At 49.1% G+C, this 21,278-nt stretch overlaps 1 protein-coding gene across 6 annotated transcripts in view; it reads left to right on the top strand.

Moving 5' to 3' along the window:
* SCNN1B (sodium channel epithelial 1 subunit beta) overlaps nt 1-21,278 on the top strand; it is an 80,731-nt gene that overhangs the window by 48,583 nt on the left and 10,870 nt on the right. For all 6 annotated transcript variants that reach the window (XR_014295982.1, XR_014295983.1, XM_082643458.1 and 3 more), the window contains exons 4-7: nt 6,518-6,708; nt 16,640-16,743; nt 18,551-18,714; nt 19,040-19,147. Coding sequence is in view for 4 of the 6 variants with exons in the window: in XM_082643458.1 (XP_082499584.1) it covers nt 6,518-6,708; nt 16,640-16,743; nt 18,551-18,714; nt 19,040-19,147 (567 nt within the window). In the remaining 2 variants the exon portion in view is untranslated. The remainder of the gene's footprint in view (nt 1-6,517; nt 6,709-16,639; nt 16,744-18,550; nt 18,715-19,039; nt 19,148-21,278) is intronic.

The following is a 21,278-nucleotide window of genomic DNA, read 5'->3' as shown; positions in this document are numbered from 1 at the left end:
AGGGGGAAGGGGTGGCTTCCTGAAGGAGGAATTAAGTCTTTTTTTTTTTTTAACATCTTTATTGGACTATAATTGCTTTACAATGGTGTGTTAGTTTCTGCTTTATAACAAAGTGAATCAGCTATACATATAAATATATCCCCATGTCTCCTCCCTCTTGTGTCTCCCTCCCACCCTTCCTACCCCACCCCACTAGGTGGTCACAAAGCACTGAGCTGATCTCCCTGTGCTATGTGGCTGCTTCCCACTAGCTATCTGTTTTACATTTGATAGTGTATATATGTCCATGGCACTCTCTCACTTCACCCCAGCTTACCCTTCCCCCTCCCCGTGTCCTCAAGTCCATTCTCTATGTCTGTGTCCTTATTCCTGTCCTGCCCCTAGTTTCTTCAGAACCTTTTTTTTTTTTTTTTGGTTCCATATATATGTGTTCGCATACGGTATTTGCTTTTCTCTTTCTGTCTTACTTCACTCTGTATGACAGTCTCTAGACCCATCCACCTCACTACAAATAACTCAATTTCGTTTCTTTTTATGGCTGAGTAACATTCCATTGTATATATGTGCCACATCTTCTTTATCCATTCATCTGTCGATGGACACTTAGGTTGCTTCCATGTCCTGGCTATTGTAAATAGAGCTGCAGTAAACATTGTGGTACATGACTCTTTTTGAATTATGGTTTTCTCAGGGTATATGCCCAGTAGTGGGATTGCTGGGTCATATGGTAGTTCTATTTTTAGTTCTTTAAGGAACCTCCATACTGTTCTCCATAGTGGCTGTATCAATTTACATTCCCACCAACAGTGCAAGAGGGTTCCCTTTTCTCCACACCCTCTCCAGCATTTATTGTTTGTAGATTTTTTGATGATGGCCATTCTGACCGGTGTGAGGTGATACCTCATGGTAGTTTTGATTTGCATTTCTCTAATGATTAGTGATGTTGAGCATACTTTCATGTGTTTGTTTGCAATCTGTATATCTTCTTTGGAGAAATGTCTATTTAGATCTTCTGCACATTTTTAGATTGGGTTGTTTGGTTTTTTGATATTGAGCTGCATGAGCTGCATGTAAATTTGGAGATTAATCCTTTGTCAGTTGCTTCGTTTGCAAACATTTTCTCGCATTCTGAGGGTTGTCTTTTGGTCTTGTTTATGGTTTCCTTTGCTGTGCAAAAGCTTTGAAGTTTCATTAGGTCCCATTTGTTTATTTTTGTTTTTATTTCCATTTCTCTAGGAGGTGGGTCAAAAAGGATCTTGCTGTGATGTATGTCATAGACTGTTCTGTCTGTGTTTTCCTCTAAGAGTTTTATAGTGTCTGGCCTTACATTTAGGTCTTTAATCCATTTTGAGTTTATTTTTGAGTATGGTGTTAGGGAGTGTTCTAATTTCATCCTTTTACATGTAGCTGTCCAGTTTTCCCAGCACCACTTACTGAAGAGGCTGTCTTTTCTCCATTGTATATTCTTGCCTCCTTTACCAAAGATAAGGCGACCATATGTGTGTGGGTTTATCTCTGGACTTTCTCTCCTGTTCCATAGATCTATATTTCTGTTTTTGTGCCAGTACCATACTGTCTTGATTACTGTAGCTTTGTAGTATAGTATGAAGTCAGGGAACCTGATTTCTCCAGCTCCATTTTTCTTTCTCAGGATTGCTTTGGCTATTTGGGGTCTTTTGTGTTTCCATACAAATTGTGAAATTTTTTGTTCTAGTTCTGTGAAAAATGCCATTGGTAGTTTGATAGGGATTGCACTGAATCTGTAGATTGCTTTGGGTAGTATAGTCATTTTCACAGTGTTGATTCTTCCAATCCAAGAACATGGTATATCTCTCCATCTGTTTGTATCACATCTTTAATTTCTTTCATCAGTGTCTTATAGTTTTCTGCATACAGGTCTTCTGTCTCCTTAGGTAAAACATTCCTAGGTATTTTATTCTTTTTTGTTGCAATGGTAAATAGGAGTGTTTACTTAATTTCTCTTTCAGATTTTTCATCATTAGTGTATAGGAATGCAAGAGATTTCTGTGCATTAATTTTATATCCTGCCAGTTTACCAAATTCATTGATTAGCTCTAGTAGTTTTCTGGTGGTATCTTTGGGATTCTCTATGTGTACTATCATGTCCTCTGCAAACACTGACAGTTTTACTTCTTCTTTTCTGATTTGTATTCCTTTTATTTCTTTTTCTTCTCTGATTGCTATGGCTAAAACTTCCAAAACTATGTTGAATACTAGTGGTGAGAGTGGGCAACCTTGTCTTGTTCCTGATCTTAGTGGAAATGGTTTCAGTTTTTCACCATTGAGAACAATGTTGGCTGTGTGTTTGTCATATATGACCTTTATTATGTTAAGGTAGTTTCCCTCTATGCCTACTTTCTGGAGAGTTTTTATCATAAATGGGTGTTGAATTTTGTCAAAAGCTTTTTCTGCATCTATTGAGATGATCATATGGTTTTTCTCCTTCAATTTGTTAATATGGTTTATCACATTGATTGATTTGCATATATTGAAGAATTCTTGCATTCCTGGGATAAAGCCCACTTGATCGTGGTGTATGATCCTTTTAATGTGCTGAGGATTTTTGCATCTATGTTCATCAGTGATACTGGTCTGTAGTTTTCTTTTTTGGTGACATCTTTGGTTTTGGTATCAGGGTGATGGTGGCCTTGTAGAACGAGTTTGAGAGTGTTCCTCCCTCTGCTATATTTTGGAAGAGTTTGAGAAGGATAGGTGTTAGCTCTTCTCTAAATGTTTGATAGAATTCGTCTGTGAAGCCGTCTGGTCCTGGGCTTTTGTTTGTTGGAAGACTTTTAATCACAGTTTCAATTTCAGTGCTTGTGATTGGTCTGTTTATATTTTCTATTTCTCTCTGGTTCAGTCTCGGGAGGTTGTGCTTTTCTAAGAATTTGTCCATTTCTTCCAGGTTGTTCATTTTATTGGCACATAGTTGCTTGTAGTAATCTCTCATGATCCTTTGTATTTCTGCAGTGTCAGCTGTTACTTCTCCTTTTTCATTTCTAATTCTATTGATTTGAGTCTCCTCCCTTTTTTTCTTGATGAGTCTGGCTAGTGGTTTATCAATTTTTTTCATCTTCTCAAAGAACCAGCTTTTAGTTTTATTGATCTTAGCTATTGTTTCCTTCATTTCTTTTTCATTTATTTCTGATCTTATTTTTATGATTTCTTTCCTTCTGCTAACTTTGGGGGTTTTTTGTTCTTCTTTCTCCGATGGCTTTAGGTGAAGGCTTAGGTTGTTTATTTGAGATGTTTCTTGTTTCTTGAGGTAGGATTGTATTGCTATAAACTTCCCTCTTAGAACTGCTTTTGCTGCATCCCATAGGTTTTGGGTCATTGTGTTTTCATTGTCATTTGTTTCTAGGTATTTTTTGATTTCCTCTTTGACTTCTTCAGTGATCTCTTGGTTATTTAGTAGTGTATTGTTTAGCCTCCATGTGTTTGTATTTTTCACAGATTTTTTCCTGTAATTGATATCTAGTCTCATAGCGTTGTGGTCGGAAAAGATACTTGATATGTTTTCAATTTTCTTAAATTTACCAAGGCTTGATTTGTGACCTAAGATGTGATCTATCCTGGAGAATGTTCCATGAGCACTTGGGAAGAAAGTGTATTCTGTTGTTTTTGGATGGAATGTCCTATAAATATCAATTAAGTCCATCTTGTTTAATGTATCATTTAAAGCTTGTGTCTCCTTATTTATTTTCATTTTGGATGATCTGTCCATTGGTGAAAGTGGGGTGTTAAAGTCCCCTACTATGATTGTATTACTGTCACTTTGCCCTTTTATGGCTGTTAGCATTTGCCTTATGTATTGAGGTGCTCCTATGTTGGGTGCATAAATATTTACAACTATTATATCTTCTTCTTGGATTGATCCCTTGATCATTATGTAGTGTCCTTATTTGTCTCTTGTAATAGTCTTTATTTTAAAGTCTGTTTTGTCTGATATGAGAATTGCTACTCCAGCTTTCTTTTGATTTCCATTTGCATGGAATATCTTTTTCCATCCCCTCACTTTTAGTCTGTATGTGTACCTAGGTCTGAAATGGGTCTCTTGTAGATAGCATATATACAGGTCTTGCTTTTGTATCCATTCAGCCAGTGTGTCTTTTGGTTGTAGCATTTAATCCATTTACATTTAAGGTAGTTATCGATATGTGTGTTCCTATTACCATTTTCTTAATTGTTTTGGGTTTGTTATTGTAGGTCTTTTCCTTCTTTTGTGTTTCCTGCCTAGAGAAGTTCCTTTAGCATTTGTTGTAAAGCTGGTTTGGTGGTGCTGAATTCTCTTAGCCCAACCCTAGGATGAATGGTAAAAGCAAAGCTTTTGGGAAATATGAGGTCTTCTGCCAACATTCAGTAGATGTTCTGCAGGGACTGTTTCACATGTAGATGTATTTTTTTTTTTTTTTGCGTTAAGCGGGCTTCTCACAGTTGTGGCCTGTCCCGTTGCGGAGCACAGGCTCCAGACGCACAGGCTCTGCGGCCATGGCTCACAGGCCCAGCCGCTCCATGGCATGTGGGATCCTCCCGGACCGGGGCACGAACCCGTGTCCCCTGCCTCGGCAGGCAGACTCTCAACCACTGTGCCACTAGGGAAGCCCTAGATGTATTTTTTATGTATTTGTGAGGAGGAAGGTCATCTCCATGTCTTACTCCTCTGTCATCTTGAAGCTACGGCTGTTATTTTTGACAGAAGAGCATTCAAAGTCTTTGCTGATAAATGGTGCTTGTAGTAGTACAACTGAAACAGCAGAAATGCAGAACTTGTCAACGTTTAAAGTGCCCAAATCATCTTCTTATTGATCCTACTCCTTAGTCTGCAGTGCTGACTTAGTTGTCTTTTGAAAGTAACCCAGCTGGTTTCATCTTTGTTGGTAAGAACATAATCTTGTTTTCTGTGAACAAAAAGATATTTCTCAGCCAACAGCGGCAGCAACGAGGAATTAAGTCTTATTATCAAAAGACAGAGGCATAAATATCCGACAGGTGAAAAACCACAGCTATGCAATACAGTCATTGCCAAAGCATAACTGGGATGCTGGGATGCCCGCAAGCCAGCAGTAGAAAGAAGGTTCCCTGTCTGTGCCCTGGATCCCCTGGGAGCTCTGTAACTGCTCAGATCTCTGGGCCCCATTCTGGAGAATCTGAATGGGCAGTTCTGGGCCCAGACCCAGGAATCTGTCTTGTTAATAGGCTCCATGTTGATTCTGATGATCAGCCTTGTTCGGAGACCCAGGCTGGGGCTAGACGCTCCCCAGAAGGAGGCCACTGCCTCCCGTGCCCCCCATGTGGTCAGGACTTCCACAACCCAACCCCCCGCCACCTCTCCACACAAACCAGCAAACAGCACGAGGCTCCAGAGGCCCAGTGCCCGCTCTGACCCAATGCCCTACTACTTTTTGGTGCAGTTAGCAGGCTTCCTGTGTCCATTTCCTCATCTGTAAAGTAGGTGTGGTCCTGGTGGCTGCACCAGCTCTCAGGGTCAGGCCCCACGTGTGTGTGTGAGTGCATGTTGTGTGGGTGTGTAAGTGGGCTGGGGACCTCAGTGTCTTCATGATGATGGGGCAGGGCTGCTGTGAGAATTGATGAGATAATAGAACTAAAGCCCTGAGTTGGGAATTCCCTGGCAGTCCAGTGGTTAGGACTCTGAGCTTCCCCTGCAGGGGACCCAGGTTCCATCCGTGGTCAGGGAACTAAGATCCTGCAAGGTATGGGGCGTGGCCAAAAAAATAAAAGTCCTGAGAACAGAGCCCAGGACAGAGTGAGTCCATATATATATATATATAAATTTATTTATTTATTTGTTTGTTTTTGGCTGCGTTGGGTCTTTGTTGCTGCATGTGGACTTTCTTCTAGTTGCAGCGAGTGGGGGCTACTCTTCATTGCGGTGCGCAGGCTTCTCATTGCGGTGGCTTCTCTTGTTGTGGAGCACGGGCTCTAGGTGTGCGGGCTTCAGTAGTTGTGGCACGTGGGCTCAGTAGTTGTGGCTCGCAGGCTCTAGAGCTCAGGCTCAGTAGTTGTGGCGCACGGACTTAGTTGCTCCGCGGCATGTGGGATCTTCCCGGACCGGGGCTCAAACCCGTGTCCCCTGCATTGGCAGGCGGATTCTTAACCATTGCACCACCAGGGAAGTCCCAAGAGTGACTCTTAAGTAGTATCATCTCCCTGAGGTGAGATGAGGACCTCCAGGAACTGGCCTGAGGACAGCGCCCCATGCCGGCCTGGAGAGGGCTGTCTCAGAACTAAGGAGAAGCTTCTCCCTCAGGCCTCCTGGGTTCCCACCAGGAGGACCAATAGAGGCAGAGTGGCCAAGGCTGGAGGGTCAGGGCCTGGTCTGTCCTGTGTCTACAGGTGACCTGGGCTTCATGGTGGAGGGGCCTGCACCCCTCTGTAGGCTCTGGAAGGGCAGCTGGCAGCGCCCTCGCCGCCCTGGCCCTCGGGGCAGAGGCCTGGCAGCAGCCCCCACCCACAGGAACCCCTCTTGCCCCCGCAGTGCAGCCACAATGGGACCACGTGCAATTTCCGGAACTTCAGCAGCGCCACCCAGGCCGTGACGGAGTGGTACACCCTGCAGGCCACCAACATCTTCGCACAGGTTCCAAACCAGGAGCTGGTGGCCATGGGCTACCCCGCCGAGCAGCTGATCCTGGCCTGCCTCTTCGGGGCGGAACCCTGCAACTACAGGTAAGAGCCGCCGGGCCCCCTGCAGCCAGGGTCCACATCCCGGTCCACATCCCGGTCCACACCCCTGCTTGGCCACTCAGCCTGCACCACAGTTGTCTGTGCCCAGGTGTCTTTGGTTTTCTGGGGGCAGAGCCTGAGACAGGGATGCGCTGAAGGCCCCATCACCTACTGAGGGAATCGCTTTAGGAAAAGTCTGCAGGAAAGAGGACTGAGCTAAGGGAGGCTGTGGCCACAGGTGACGTCTAGGCCTGACCTGATCCACGGGGAGCGTAAACCGCACCACAGAGCTGACCTCCCTTAAGCGGAGGTCGGGGGCGGGGGCGTGGGAGCAGCCCCTTGTACGTGCCCCCATCAGTTACTCACTGGCTCTGTGCCACCCCCAGGAGGATGGGCCGGGGTCTCCTAATTTCCCAGGCAAGGTGGAGGGAGAAGGGGCGGCTGTGAGCTGTTAGCCTCCAATACCCCACAGCTGGGCATCTGTGCAGGTACCCCAGCATCTACTGCCCTCGGTTTTCTCATCCCCAAGACAGGAACAATAACCATATCCACTTCCTAGAGTTCCTGTGAAGAGTAAATGAAGTGGGGACTTCCCTGGCAGTCCAGTGGTTGAGACTTCGCGCTTCCATGGCAGGGGGTGCGGCATTCGATCCCTGGTCAGGGAACTAAAATCCCACATGCTGTGTGGCCAAAAAACAAACAAACAAAATTTTTACCCTTCCCCCTCCCCATATCCTCAAGTTCATTCTCTAGTAGGTCTGTGTCTTTAAGCTGTGACAAAGTGAGAGAGTGGCATTAACATATATACACTACTAAACGTAAAATAGATAGCCAGTGGGAAGCAGCCGCATGGCACAGGGAGATCAGCTCCGTGCTCTGTGACCGCCTGAGGGATGGGATAGGGAGGGTGGGAGGGAGGGAGATGCAAGAGGGAAGAGATATGGGAACATATGTATACGTATAGCTGATTCACTTCGTTTTAAAGCAGAAACTAACACCATTGTAAAGCAATTATACTCCAATAAAATGTTAAAAAAATATATGAAAGGAATTCATAGTGACAAAAGTACATTATGCAGATAACTTCCCCCCAAAAAAAATTTTTTTAGGAAAAAAAAAAAAAAGTAAATGAAGTGGCTCATGTCAGCACTTAGGGCCTGGAAGTCTTCGCTGTAAACACCTTTTTCCCAAACAACCCCCAATGTTGAAAAGATGGCAGAATGAGGGCAGGGTCAACCCCAAAAGCCTGTGTCCCCTTACAAATGGCCCACAGATCTCCCCCTCCTTCCCCTCCCCAGCTTCTGACCATCCAGACCCTGGGCCTGAGAGCCAAGCTCTGTCCCCGAATTGGGGTGGCCGTCAGAGGGCTGCAGGTCGGCTGGCGGGTCACGGGGGAAAGGAGGGGCTGGCTACAGGCAGAGCTGCTGAAGCCCCAGCACCCCCTCCTGGCTTCCTGGCCAGGCCTCTGGGTGAGGGGGACCACACCACCTGGGTCCCACCCCGGGCTTCAGCCAGTCCTGTTTCCCAGAGGTGCTGGCATCTTCCTGGCCTGGGGCTTCAAATTCCCACACTTAAGGCCTCTGGAGAAAGGGGCGTTTTGCTGAGTCTTGCTGCTTTGGATGAGTGACAGGCTAGTGGTTTCACCCTCCCAGGGATTGTGGCCTCAGCCCAACTCAGTCAACTCGTACACCTTCAGGGACCTCTGTTGAGAATCTGCTGACAGCTGTGGACCCTCTGTCCCCCAAAACGCACAGGCACTCAAAAGGCAGGCGTTTCATAGGCTGTGTCACGGAATCCAGGCCCACTGAGGAGGCAGCGCTGCACATTTGGTCCATTGTGAGAATCAGAAAAGGCCAGTCCTACAGGTAGAAGAGCTACGTGATGACTCCCTGCTGATGGCACACATCCTGGCTGGTTGGTTACAGGCTGGATTCCAGCCCTCTCTCTGGGCCAGGGCACTTGGTTCAGAGCACACCTGCCCAACCATTCCTGGCAGCCCTGCCTGAAGGTTGTTGGTACGCAATGGACTAGTGCTGTGCCCACAAGTTCATCTTTTACCCTCTCAGCTAAAAGAGAGAGATGTAATACTGTAATTGTAAATATATGACCCATCTGCTCAGTCAGAATATGTCCTGAAGTGCAAGTGAGTTGGGACAGTGGGTTCAACTAGCATCCACTGGGATCTGCTGTCAGGTCCCTGATGCCTGAAGCGTGAGCATCTCTCACTGAGCAGGATCCCAGTGCTCGAAGGTGTGCGTTCTGCACACAGCACGGCCTCTAAACTGAGCCAGCTGTTTCCAGGCCTGATCCAGGGCCAGAGGCAACCTGGGGATGACCTGCTTGTTGCCAAGATGGCGCCCTCCAAAACGAGTCGCATTTGGGTCACATGGACTGAGGGTGGTCCCCCAAAGAGAAGATGGCTGATGGGCAGGCAACACCCGGTATTGGCCACACAACTTTTGTGGTGTAGCTAGGGCTGGGGAGTAAGTCTAGTGAAGGGGTGGGTCAAGGCTCGACTCTGCAGTTAGACTGTTCGGTTCAGATCCTTGCTCTGTCTTACAAGCTGTGTGGCCTTGAACAAATTTCTTAACCTTTCTTTTTTTTAATGTATTTATTTTTGGCTGCGTTGGGTCTTTGTTGATGCACGCGGGCTTTCTCTAGTCTTTGTTGCTGTGCACGGGCTTTCTCTAGTTGCGGCGAGCGGGGGCTACTCTTCGTTGCAGTGCGCGGGCTTCTCATTGTGGTGGCTTCTCTTGTTGCGGAGCACAGGCACGCGGGCTTCAGTACTTGTGGCACACAGGCTCAGTAGTTATGGCCCGCGGGCTCTAGAGCACAGGCTCAGTAGCTGTGGCACATGGGCTTAGTGGCTCCATGGCGTGTGGGATCTTCCCGGACCAGGGATTGAACCCGTGTCCCCTGCATTGGCAGGTGGATTCTTAACCACTGCACCACCAGGGAAGAAATCCCAAATTTCTTAACCTTTATATGCCTCCAATTTCCTCCTCCGTAAAATAGATAATAACAGTGCCTACTCTACAGGGTTATTTTGAATATTCAATGAGTTAATATGCATGACAGGCTGACAGTAGTGAAGACTCAGTATTATTCTCATTAAACCCACATTTGACAAGGAACTCATTCTTCAATAATGATGCTAACGTTTATTGTGCCCTTCTGATGTGCCAAGCACTATTCTTAGCACTTTACATGTATAAAATCAGTTTGACCCTGGCAGCAAGCCCTCATTTTATATGATGCAACCACTGCCCAGAGAGGTTAAGCAACATCTCTGAGGTCACACAGCTGGTGAGTGTCAGAGGTGGCAGTCTGGGCCAGGCCCACCCTGTGTCACTTCACCACCTCATCAGAAATCAAGATCATCTTTCCTCCCCACCCACCCCGCCCAAGCCTGTTTCTTCAGCACTCGGCAGTCTGAGTGGAGGGTGTGACCCAGACACTTGGCACAGAAACCCTAGTCCACCCATCTCTGTGCTCCTGCTCACTCACACAGACAACTGGTTACCCACCTTCCTGAATCAGCCTCAGACTCAGTGCTGAGGACACATGCCTCTCTCTGCCCTCACAGTGCTGCGCCCCAGACACTACGGCTTCCTCACTCTGTCCTGGACTCCTTCCTCTCCTGCTCGTATGTAGCAAATGCTCAAGATGCAGCAGCTGCAGTTTTAGGAACATATGAGCCATGTTTGGACCCTGACACCAAACCACCCAGATTTGAATGCCAGCTCTGTGTGTTGTTGGGCACGCTACTCAGCCTCTCTGTGCCTCAGTTTTCTCATCTGGAAAATGGGGATAGTGAAATGACCTCATAGGGCTATCATGGGGTTTAAATGAGTTAACATAGATAAAGTGCTTATGTGAAGCAATTATACTGCAATAAAGATGTTAAAAAAAAAGAGGAGACAAGAAAAAAAAGTGCTTAGAACAGTGCTGAGCATGTGTTAAGAATTATCTGAGCACTTTAAAGATAAACTTTTTATTGTGGAATAGCTTTAGATTTATAGAAAAGTTTCAGAGAGAGTACAGAGTTCCCTTGTACTCCTCACCCAAGTTTCCCCTCTCGGTAACTTCTTACATCACCATAGTAATTTATCAAAACTAAGAAACCGACATGGGCACATCATTATTAAATAAACCTAACACTTTATTCGGATTTTATCAGTTTTTCCTGGTGACCTTTTCCTGTTCAAGATTCCATCCAAGAGACCCCTGTCGGTTGCTGTCGGTTGTCATGTCTCCTTTGTCCATTCTGGCTGTGACACTTTCTCACACTTCCTTGTTCTGGATGATTGTGACAGTTTCAGAGTACTGGTTGGGTGTTTTATAGAAAGCCTTTGATTTGGGTTTACACAGATAAGATGGATTTGGGGGAAGAAGACCACAGAGGTGAGGGGGCTCCTCATCACATTGTGTGTGGGGTACATGTTAGGCACTCGACACCACCCGTGATGTTGGCCTTCCTCCCTTGGTTCAGGTGCTGTGTGCTGGGCTTCTCCGCTCTAACGTAACCACTTTCCCCGCCTGTGCTCTGTATCGTGGAAGCACGTCTCTAAGTTCAGCCTGTACTCTGGGGGGTGGAGGTGACGGCAGCGGGGAGGGACTAAACTCCACTTCTCCTGGAGAGGGGAACATACACTATTTGGAATTCGTCTGTAAGGAAGATTTATGTCTTCCCCATTTGTTTATTTATTCAGTCTCTTAATTTATACCAATATGGACTCATGTATATTTGGGCTGTCATCCAATACCACACTATTTATTTTCTTACTCAAAATTTTCCATCTTTGGCCACTGAGAGCTCCTTCAGTTGGCCCATATGTCTCTTTGACATGTTCCCATCCCTTTATTTATTTTTTACGTACTTCCTTACTTTCTGGCACAACGAGATGCCCCAGTCCTAGAATCAGCCACTTCTCTGAGGAGCTCCAGTCCTTTTACTGGAGAATGGTATTTAGAAACCAAGACCTGGGCATCTGTAAGTGTTGCTGTCATTATTGCTTCAGGGATTGGCCAGCTAGTTTCTGCCCTTCCCCAAACTCTACTACACAGTACCACTGTTGCTATACTGCTTCCTGCTAGGATGCTCTGTTTCCCAGTCTTTTCTGGAGGCTTGCTGGTCTCTGTCTATACACCTTAGCCTCTGTTCCAGGGAAGGTTTTTGGAGGGAAACGCCTAGCTCTGGAGCCGGAGGAAGCCAGTGCTGGGAGCAGCCTCTCCAGGTAAAGAACATTATCAACAAGCAAATAGTTGGCAAGACTAAGAGTGCAACCCAGGACAGGAGGGGATCTGGCCGTGCCCGGAGCCACTTCCCGCTCCTGAGCTGTAGATGTCCAGGACAGCTCCTTAGGCACACTGTATCCCCACACCCCTGGGGTGGGGCCTCTCCTTCCAGAGCAGGGCCTGGCTGCAGCTGGCTTGCCCTGCTCCGTTCCTTCCCTGTGGCCACAGCCCTGATCCCGCACAGGACAGAGACTCTGTAGTGCCCGCCCAAAGCTGTTTCTTCCCTCTGGGACTTCGCGTGTGTCGTGCCCCCTGCCTGGGCTGCCCTTTCTCCTCCCCACCCGCCAGGCTCGGCTACCTCTTACTCACCCTTAAAGTCTCAGCTCAGGCCTCACCTCCTCCACGAAACCTTCCCTGACCTACTCCCTACCCGGACGCCCACTCTTCCAGGCTTATCTCTGTTGATACTCTTACCACATATAATTTATCCAACAAATATTTACTGTCTACTGAGTGCCAGGCTCTGAGGATGGGGGGTGAATTTGTTCAGTATTTCAGTGTGCTTGGCTTCCAACCCCCACGTCAGTCCCTTTGGGTGGGCGCTGTTGTTACCCCAGTGTTACAGGTGGAGAAACGAGACATGGAGAAGTGAAGCAACTTCCCCCAAGCTCACCAGCTAGTTAGTAAGTGGCAGAGCCAGAATTCAAATTCAGGCAGGCTTGGCTCCCAGGCCTGAGCTCTTAGCCTTTAACTTCTTTCTCCCTGCAAACACACAGCTGCCCTCCCTGGGATTATGGTCTAAAGCAAGAGGCAGCTGATAAGCAAGCAGTTAAAGAAGATGAGTTCACCTTCTGATGCATGCCAGCAGGGGAATAAGCAGGTGGAAATGGTCAAGTAACTGGGAAGTGACTTTGCGTAGGGAGGTCAGGGGACGGCTCTGAGCAGATGAAACCTGAAGGATGAGGAGAAACCAGCAATTTCTCCTCAGAAATTGCTGCTCAGAGAATATCCCAGGCCCAAGGAGCAGCGGGCCTTGAATTTGGAAACATCTTGGAGTGTCTCTGGAGTATAATGAACAAGGCGGGGAGAAAGCCCAGTAGGGCATTTGCATTTTATTCTGTGAGCAGCAAGGAGCTTCTGGAAGGTTCTAGCAGGGGCGTGCCTTGGGCTGATTCACAGCTTGAACACTCGCCCTGACCACTGTGCAGAAGGAAGACTGAGGGAGCAGGACTGGAGGCAGAGGCTCCAGCAGGAACTGGGGCAGGAGATGCCGGCGGCCAGGACCAGTCTGGGAGCCTTAGAGGTGGAGGGAGGCAGCTAGGCCAGAGACGCACTTTGGAAGGAGAGGATTGCCATGACGCTGCTCCGTGGTGTCCCCCACGCTGTGAGCTTCGAGGGTAGGACTGTCTTGCCAGCCTCAGTGTCCCCAACGCAGTGCACGCCTCAGTAAACGTTGGGTGAAGAAATGCACTTTCTTCCTGATTTCCCTTTCACCATAGAGGACACCAAAGCTCAGAGCTTGAGGAAGCAGCTCACATGTGTCAGGCAGGGTCAGCTCCCAGATTGGATTTCACTGCCTGCCGTGGACCCACCTCATTCTGCTGGCACAGACGGTGAGACAAAAGATGGAGGAAATGGTTTCCTAATCTGAACACAGGGACAAAGAGCAGCTGGCCTCATGGGGTTATTTTGAGAATTAGAAATCTTCAGCACAGGCCTGGCCCGTGAAAGTCGCTCAGTAAAAGTTGTGGAACAGAAAGCTTAGAAAGTACTGCATTTCAGGTGATATTTCTGCAGTATCTGATGCACTGAGCCCTATTCCTTCCTGTTTTTAAATAAAATAACAAAAACAGTATAAAAACACCCAAGGACATTTTGTTTTATTTATTTATTTATTTTTGGCGGTACGTGGGCCTCTCACTGCTGTGGCCTCTCCCATTGCGGAGCACAGGCTCCGGACGCGGAGGCTCAGCGGCCATGGCTCACAGGCCCAGCTGCTCCGCGGCACGTGGGATCCTCCCAGACCGGGGCACGAACCCGCGTCCCCTGCACCGGCAGGCGGACTCTCAACCACTGCACCACCAGGGAAGCCCCCGACAAGGACATTTTAAATGCTATTTCCTATGAAGACTTGAGAACATACACATAGATAGAACAGGGTGTGTTGAACTCACATGGACCTACCACCCAGATCCAACAAGCATGATTCACATTCTGTCCTGTGCTGTTTTTAAAGCAAATCCCAGACATCATATTCTTTCATCTATATAGTGTTCAGAATGTATCTTAAAAGAGAAAGACTTTTTGTAACAGAAGCACAATACCATTATCCTACCTGAAAAAGAGATGAACAGTGATACCTCAATACCATCAACTATCCAGTCGTGTTCACACTCATCAATGTCATACTTTTTTGTTTACTTGTTTGAATCAGCATCCAGTTAAAGTCCACAGGTTGTGATTGTCACCAAGTCTTTGAAGTTTGTGTTAATCTATGGGTTACCTCCCTTCCCTTCTCTCACAATTTCTTTGTTGAAGAAACTGGAGTCTGGATTTTGCATATTGCCTTTTTGTAGTGTCTTTGAACTTGTTCCTCTGTCTCCAGTATTTGCTATAAATGGTCGAGACAGATGCTCGATCCCGTTCAAGGCCGGGTTTTGCTGTCGTTTTGTTTATTGGCCAGGCCACTTCCTGGGCAGCCTGTGCTCTTCCATCAGGACACCCAGCCTTGGTCACTACTGGTGCACATTGCCCCAGATCCCCAAAATGACGACCCTCTAATTGTATCACTCCCTCTTCAATTATTAGCTGGATGAAGTCAGAACTCGTAACAGCCATTTTACAAGGACAAAAAAAAGTCGGATGAAGGGAGCCATAGATTAAGAGATTTAAAAGGCATATCAACCAATCACATGTCACCGTCATTTGGATCCCAATGTAAACAAATAAATTGTAAAACCAGAATTGACCTCTGTGAGACAATATAAATTGAATGTTTAATAATATTAAGGAATTTTTGTTAGTTTAGCATGGCTTTTTAAGAGTTCTTGTAGAGATACATATAGAAATGTTAACAAATAAAACCATGATGTCTGAGATTTTCTTCAAAATAATATGGGAGGGAGAGTGGGGGCAGGTAGAGATGAAACATGACTGGCTGTAGGGGATTGGTTTTATTGGAGTTTTTTTGGGTTTTTTAAATATGTTTATTTTTATTTTTGGCTGTGTTGGGTCTTCGTTGCTGCATGCGGGCTTTCTCTAGTTGCAGCGAGCTGGCTTCTCATCGTGGCAGCTTCTCTTGTTGTGGAGCATGGGCTCTAGGTGCACGGGCTTCTCATTGCGGTGGCTTCCCTTCTTGCGGAGCACGGGCTCTAGGTGCGCGGGCTTCAGTAGTTGTGGCACGTGGGCTCAGTAGTTGTGGTGCACGGGCTTAGTTGCTCTGCGGCATGTGGGCTCTTCCCGGACCAGGGCTCGAACCCGTGTCCCCTACATTGACAGGTGGATTCTTAACCACTGCGCTACCAGGGAAGTCCTGTAGGGGATTGTTGAAGCTGGTGGTGGGCTTCATTCTCTCAACTTTTTATGTTTGAAAAGCTCCATATCAAAAAAAATTAACCAAATTATCTGAAACTACATTATACTGTCGCTTCTTCGTGAGCATCTTTATGCAAACATTTTGTGTTGTTGCTGAATTATTTCCTTAGGAAACATTCTCATGACATAAGATAGGATCCTAGATGGGGCTCGTCACACCTCGTTGTGAAGTTCTCTCTTTCCTGGCCTCTGCTTGCACCCTCTCCTGATTCACAGCCCTCCATCTCCGTCTACTTTCCCCTTTACCTGAGCTCCGGAGGTTCCCCGACAAGCCCACCTGTCTGCATTCTGCCAGCTCCTTGCAGCAAACACTGCCTGGAGCCGCCCTCTCACTCTTATGATCTGTATTAGTTTCCTGTGGCCGCTGTAACAAATGACCACAAACTGGGTGGTTTAAAACAACGGAAATTTATTCTTTCACAGAGGAGGCTAGAAGTGGGCAGTCACGGTGTCAGCAGGACCAGGCTCTCTCCAGAGGCTGCAGGGGAGAATCCCTTCTTGCCCCTTCTAGCGTCTGGTGGGTCCAGGTGTTCCTTGACCTCTGTCTGTGTAACTCCAATCTCTGCCTCCGTCTTCAGGTGGCCTTCTCCTCTGTATCTGTGTCTCCTCTTCTGTCTCTTGAAGGACACTCGTGGTTGGATTTAGGGCCCACGTGGATAAAAAAGGCTGATCTCATCTCAAGATCCTGAATTATGTCCACAAAGACCCCTTCTCCAAATAAGATCACACTCCCAGGTCCCTGGGGTTAGGACGTGGACATCTCTCTGGGGGCCACCGTTTAAATGACCACATGACTTACAAGACCGTGTAGATGAGACAGATGAAAACATCAAATAAGCTTCTTTTTCATCACTCGTGGCTAAGCCAGAGAGCCTAGTTCCACCCTTCCTCACCCTTCTTTCCCAAGGGAGTCCAGGAATCTCCTCTCTGGTGGGTGCCTGGGTGCAGGTAAAGGGACAGAATGACCTGTTGCTCACCTCTCCCCTCCTGAGCCTCTCTGAGCAGTAATCTACCAGCTCCCCTCTGCCACGAGCCCTGGGCAGGGGAGGCATCAGCTGGGGCGGGGTGGGCGCTGCTCTCTAGCTGATGGTGTTTCTTTCAGGAACTTCACACACATCTTCCACCCTGAATATGGCAACTGTTACATCTTCAACTGGGGCATGAGGGAGAAGGCCCTCCCTTCAGCTAACCCCGGAGCTGAGTTTGGTAAGTCTTGGTTTGTCCGGGAGCCAGGGCCGTGAGGATTTAAATCCTATCACGTGGGGCTGAAAGACCAAATCACCATAGGCCATTGAGGGGCAGGACCGAGGTTAGACAGAGGCTGGCATGCGGAGGGGCAGCCTCTACCGTGTGCACGGGGGCTGGGCCAGGTGCCTTCTCAGCCGTCCCCCCACCCAAGGCTCATAAATCCCTGGGGTAGCGACTGGTGTGCCCATTTCGCTGATGAGCACAGCGGGGTAGCAGTTAGCGTAGTGGTCGAGAGCACAGGCTTCTGTGACCGGGTGGAACCCCAGCTCCACCATGTATCCCCGGGTGATGCTGAGCTGAGACTTCACTTCTCGAAGCCCTTGTTTCCCCATATCGTACAGAGCAGATCATATATATAGTATAGAACTCATCGAATCATCCTGGCCTAAGGCAGGTAGACCTCTGAGCACAGAGCAAGCAGCCTTGTCTCTAAGCCTGGCAAGTAGCAAATGCTCAATAAATGCAGATATTCTGAAAAGTGGTAAATAATTTGCCCACGCTCACATAGTTAGCCTGGGGCAGAGCCCTTACCCTCAGCCTTGTTTCTGTGCAGTTCTTGAGAGACAGAGAGCAGGTGAAGTAGTAAACAGAAGGGAGGAAGAGGAAGTGGTTGATGGCAGAGGCTGCTCATTTTGGGAGAAAGGCTGGCAGACTCAGCATGTGCACCAGGCCTTGGGGAGCAAATCCTTCCTCCCCACTCAGGTTCTGCCCTCCCCAGCCATCAAAGGGCAGGTGTCATTCAGCAACTGTCAGGGCTGCTGGTCAATAGGGGTGTGGGTGGGCTGCCCACCCTTCACCACCCCTGTGCCCCTGAAGACATTGGGTATCACAGAGGTGCTGGTCAACTCAGTCTATAGGAGAAGATGATTAAGATCAAGGAGCCTGGCTGCCTGTTTAGAAGCCCAGCAACCCTCCACTTCCTCACTGAGTGACCTATGACAACATCCCTTCTCCTCTATGATCCTCAGTTTCCTCATCTGTAAAATGGGGACGATAATTGTACCTAACTCATATGCCCCTTGAAAGCACCAGTGGGATCATGTAAATAGGGCCCTTCGCCCAGCACTCAGCATGTAGCAAGTGCTCAATAAATACTAGCCTTCTTGTCCTAACCACCTAGCCCGGTCCCATGGTGCATAAAATAATGGGTCTGGTCTCTACCTTCAAGAAGGGAACAGTGGAGTGGGGCAGGAAGACAGATAATAAAAGAAGAATCTCAAGAGTGAGAGAGGTACTTGGAAGAAAAGTTCCAGGGCTAGGAGAGCATATCGCAGAGGTCCTGAGACCCAGTCTAGGTAGTCAGGGAAGTCTTCTGAAGGAAGTGACACTTGGGCTGAGATCTGAAGGAAGAGCAAGAGTTTCTAGGTGAAAGGTGAGCTGGAGACAGCATTCCAGAGAGAAGGGAGAGCGTCACGAAGTCCCAGCAGCAGAAAGGAGCACGGCAGCAAAGGGAAGTGAGTGGAGAGAATGGGGACCTGTGTGAGTGGAGGTAGGACCGCCTGTGCTGTGGCCCTAGGCCTACCTGCCTGTGGAAGAGAGATCATGGCGGGTGGTACAGGGGGCAAAAGGAGCCCAGAGAGGAGACCATGGTGGCTTGGACTCGAATGGGGGCCTTAGAGAAGACAAGAAGTCTGGATTTTCCTAAAGTGGAGCCAGCTTCCTGCACAGACCCTTGGCTGGAGGGGACTTGGACCAGTGGGTGGTGGATGTCCCTTCAGCCTTGGGGAGCGAGCTCAGGCAGCCCTTGGCCCCGTCTTCCCCTCAGGCCTCAAGTTGATCCTGGACATGGGCCAAGAAGACTACGTGCCCTTCCTCACGACCACAGCCGGAGCCCGGCTGATGCTTCACGAGCAGATGTCGTACCCCTTCATCAAAGAAGAGGGCATCTTCGCCATGTCGGGGATGGAGACTTCCATCGGGGTGTTGGTGGTATGGCTGCAGCCCAAGGGCACCCCACCTGCCCAGCGCCCACCTCCCAGGGCCCACCTCCCAGGGCCTGAGAGCCGGAGAGCCGGGCCTCCCCAAGCCCTGGATCTCCTCACCATCCACTCCTGCCTCGCCTTCTGGCTGGAACCCCACCGGGCGGCCATGCTCTGGGGGATGATGAGTGCCCCCCAACCCCTGGTGCCTGCTGGGGCATCGGCCCTCCATCCCCTCTCAGCATCCCCTAGACCTGCATGCTAGATGGGAGGGAGGAACAGAGGGGGCTTCCTAGGGGTGACCAGGGGCCCCCCACAAACAACCTCTCACACAGGACAAGCTGGAGCGCAAGGGCGAGCCTTACAGCCAGTGCACCATGAACGGCTCCGACGTCCCCATCCGAAACCTCTACAGCGACTACAACACGACCTACTCCATCCAGGTGGGAAGACGGTGCAGCCTCATGACCCTGGGGCCCCCGTCCACGTCTGCCTAGCCTGAGGCCTGAGGTCTCTGGGAAAGCTAATCCCAGCAAGGCTGACTCTGCTGGATCTTTGGGACCACAGGGTGCCCTGGGGGCTAGGGAGCCAGTCTAATCTTGGTTCTCACCAGGGCCCAGGGCTGGCCGCTTCTCCACCCTGCTTTGTAGGTGTGCCCTTGGGGTCTTGCTCTGGGGTCTCCCAAGAAGAAGCCTTGTGTATATTAAGGGTTTACATGAATTACATTATCATTTAATCCTTTCAATACCCCTACGAGGCAATAATATACTAACAATAATTACTAACTATTGTTAACGTATTATGCTATTAATAGCATTTATTATATATGCTATTTATTATAAGTATTAATATACTAATAACAGCAGGCTTATTGTGTGCCAGTCAGGCACTGTTCCACATGCTTCACATATATACATTAAATCATTTAACCCTCACAACAACCCTAAGATGTAGATACTGTTTTTTAAGAATGAGGAAATTGGGGTTTACAGACCCCAGTCCAAATGCCTCACTGATGTACCTGAGAAGTCCCTCTTTGTATCTGGCCTCAATCCCCCTTGCTGCAGCTGGGGGGCTTCCCCCTTATCCTGATCTCCAAGGTCAGCCCAGGAGGCCTGGCCTCAGACCTGGCCCCAGTGGAGAGGACACACTGAGTCTTTGCAAAAGTGACCACTTGCTGACACTTTTTCTTCCAGCCCAGTCTGCCTTGGTGGATAAGGAAACTGAGGCATAACAAGGGCCAGGGCAGTGCCTGGCTCCGTGTCTGAGAGCCCCAAGCAAGGTGTGGTCTTCCCGTTTGCCTTAGTCAGGAGACTCCTCTCTCCCCCATGCCCGCCTGCCCGCCCACTCCATCCAGCTGACCCCAGGCACCCCGCACTCTGACCCTCCTGTCTAGAGGGGCTTCTGCCTGCGATGGAGAGCTCAGGGAACCTTCCAAGCCTCTGGAGGGACAGATGGACAGACAAGACAGCACAGGGAGGTGGGGAGCACGGAGGAGGAGGCCAGAGGCCTCAGGCCCCAGCCCTGGAGACCTCATTCCAGAAAAACCTCAGTTCTTGCTTCGTCCAGTGCAGTCACCACTCTGGCCGGAGACCTTGGCAAAGCCCCAGGCCCTGGTCAGGTGCTCGGCCCACCCAGGCCCCGCCCTAGCCCAGCCTCAGCTGGGCCCTGGAGAGGACTCCCGCCTTCCAGGTGAGACAGTGAGGTCTGGGCGAGTGTGAGACACTTGGCCAAGTCAGGGCTCCCTTCTGACCTCACTGCCCCTGACCTCCCTCCAGACCCGCTCCTCCCGCTGTGCCATTTCATCTGCCACCTCCCCCCGGCCACTTCCTCCCGCAGGGAGCCCACAGGTCTACCAGGGAGAACAGAGGAGAGGATGCGTTACTGGGAAGCAGCAGGCAGGAGAGCGGAAAAGACGCTGTGGGCTCCTTGGCCAGGGTGGGAGCAGGGAGTCCTCCAGAGGCAGCACTTGGGAAACTGGGCAGCCAGAGACGTGAGGAATGGCTGCTTCCGTTCGCTGAGCGCCCCATGGCAAGCCGACCTCCCCGCCTGAGCCGATGGGAGTGACAGGAGTAAACTGAGGCTGGGAGGCTAAGGGCTGGCCCTGGGACACATATCTCATCTCTGAGTGGAATGACCTGAAAACCCAGTATGAGTAGATTCATCTCATCCAGCCTGGGGCCGGGGCGGGGGGAGGGGAGGGCTGGGTCCACTCTCCCCCTCCCCCCTCCCCAACCAGGGGACATTCTGTAGAAGGTCACTTCCTCTTCCATCCAGTCAGAGCACTCACAGCACACTTCTCGCCTTCCCTGAGTGTTTCTCTCCAGGAAGAAGGAGCACAGGGCAAGCCTGCCTGTCTTCCCTTCTGGGTCCTTCCACGTAAAGGGCTCGGAAACCTGCTGGCAGCCTTGTGACAAGAGCTATCTAAGAGTTAGCTTTTTTTTTTTCTTTTGGCCACTTGCAGATCTTAGTTCGCTGACCAGGGATCAAACCCGTGCCCCCTGCAGTGGAAGCACAGAGTCCTAACCACTGGACCGCCAGGGAAGTCCCTCAGAGTCAGCTTTAGTGTTGGAA

This window comes from Mesoplodon mirus (genome assembly GCF_964341445.2).
Source record: "Mesoplodon mirus genome assembly, chromosome: 15".
In the NCBI taxonomy this organism is placed as follows: domain Eukaryota; kingdom Metazoa; phylum Chordata; class Mammalia; order Artiodactyla; family Ziphiidae; genus Mesoplodon; species Mesoplodon mirus.
The sequence above is the reverse complement of the archived record's forward strand: the minus strand, read 5'-3'. Positions and strand labels throughout refer to the sequence as shown.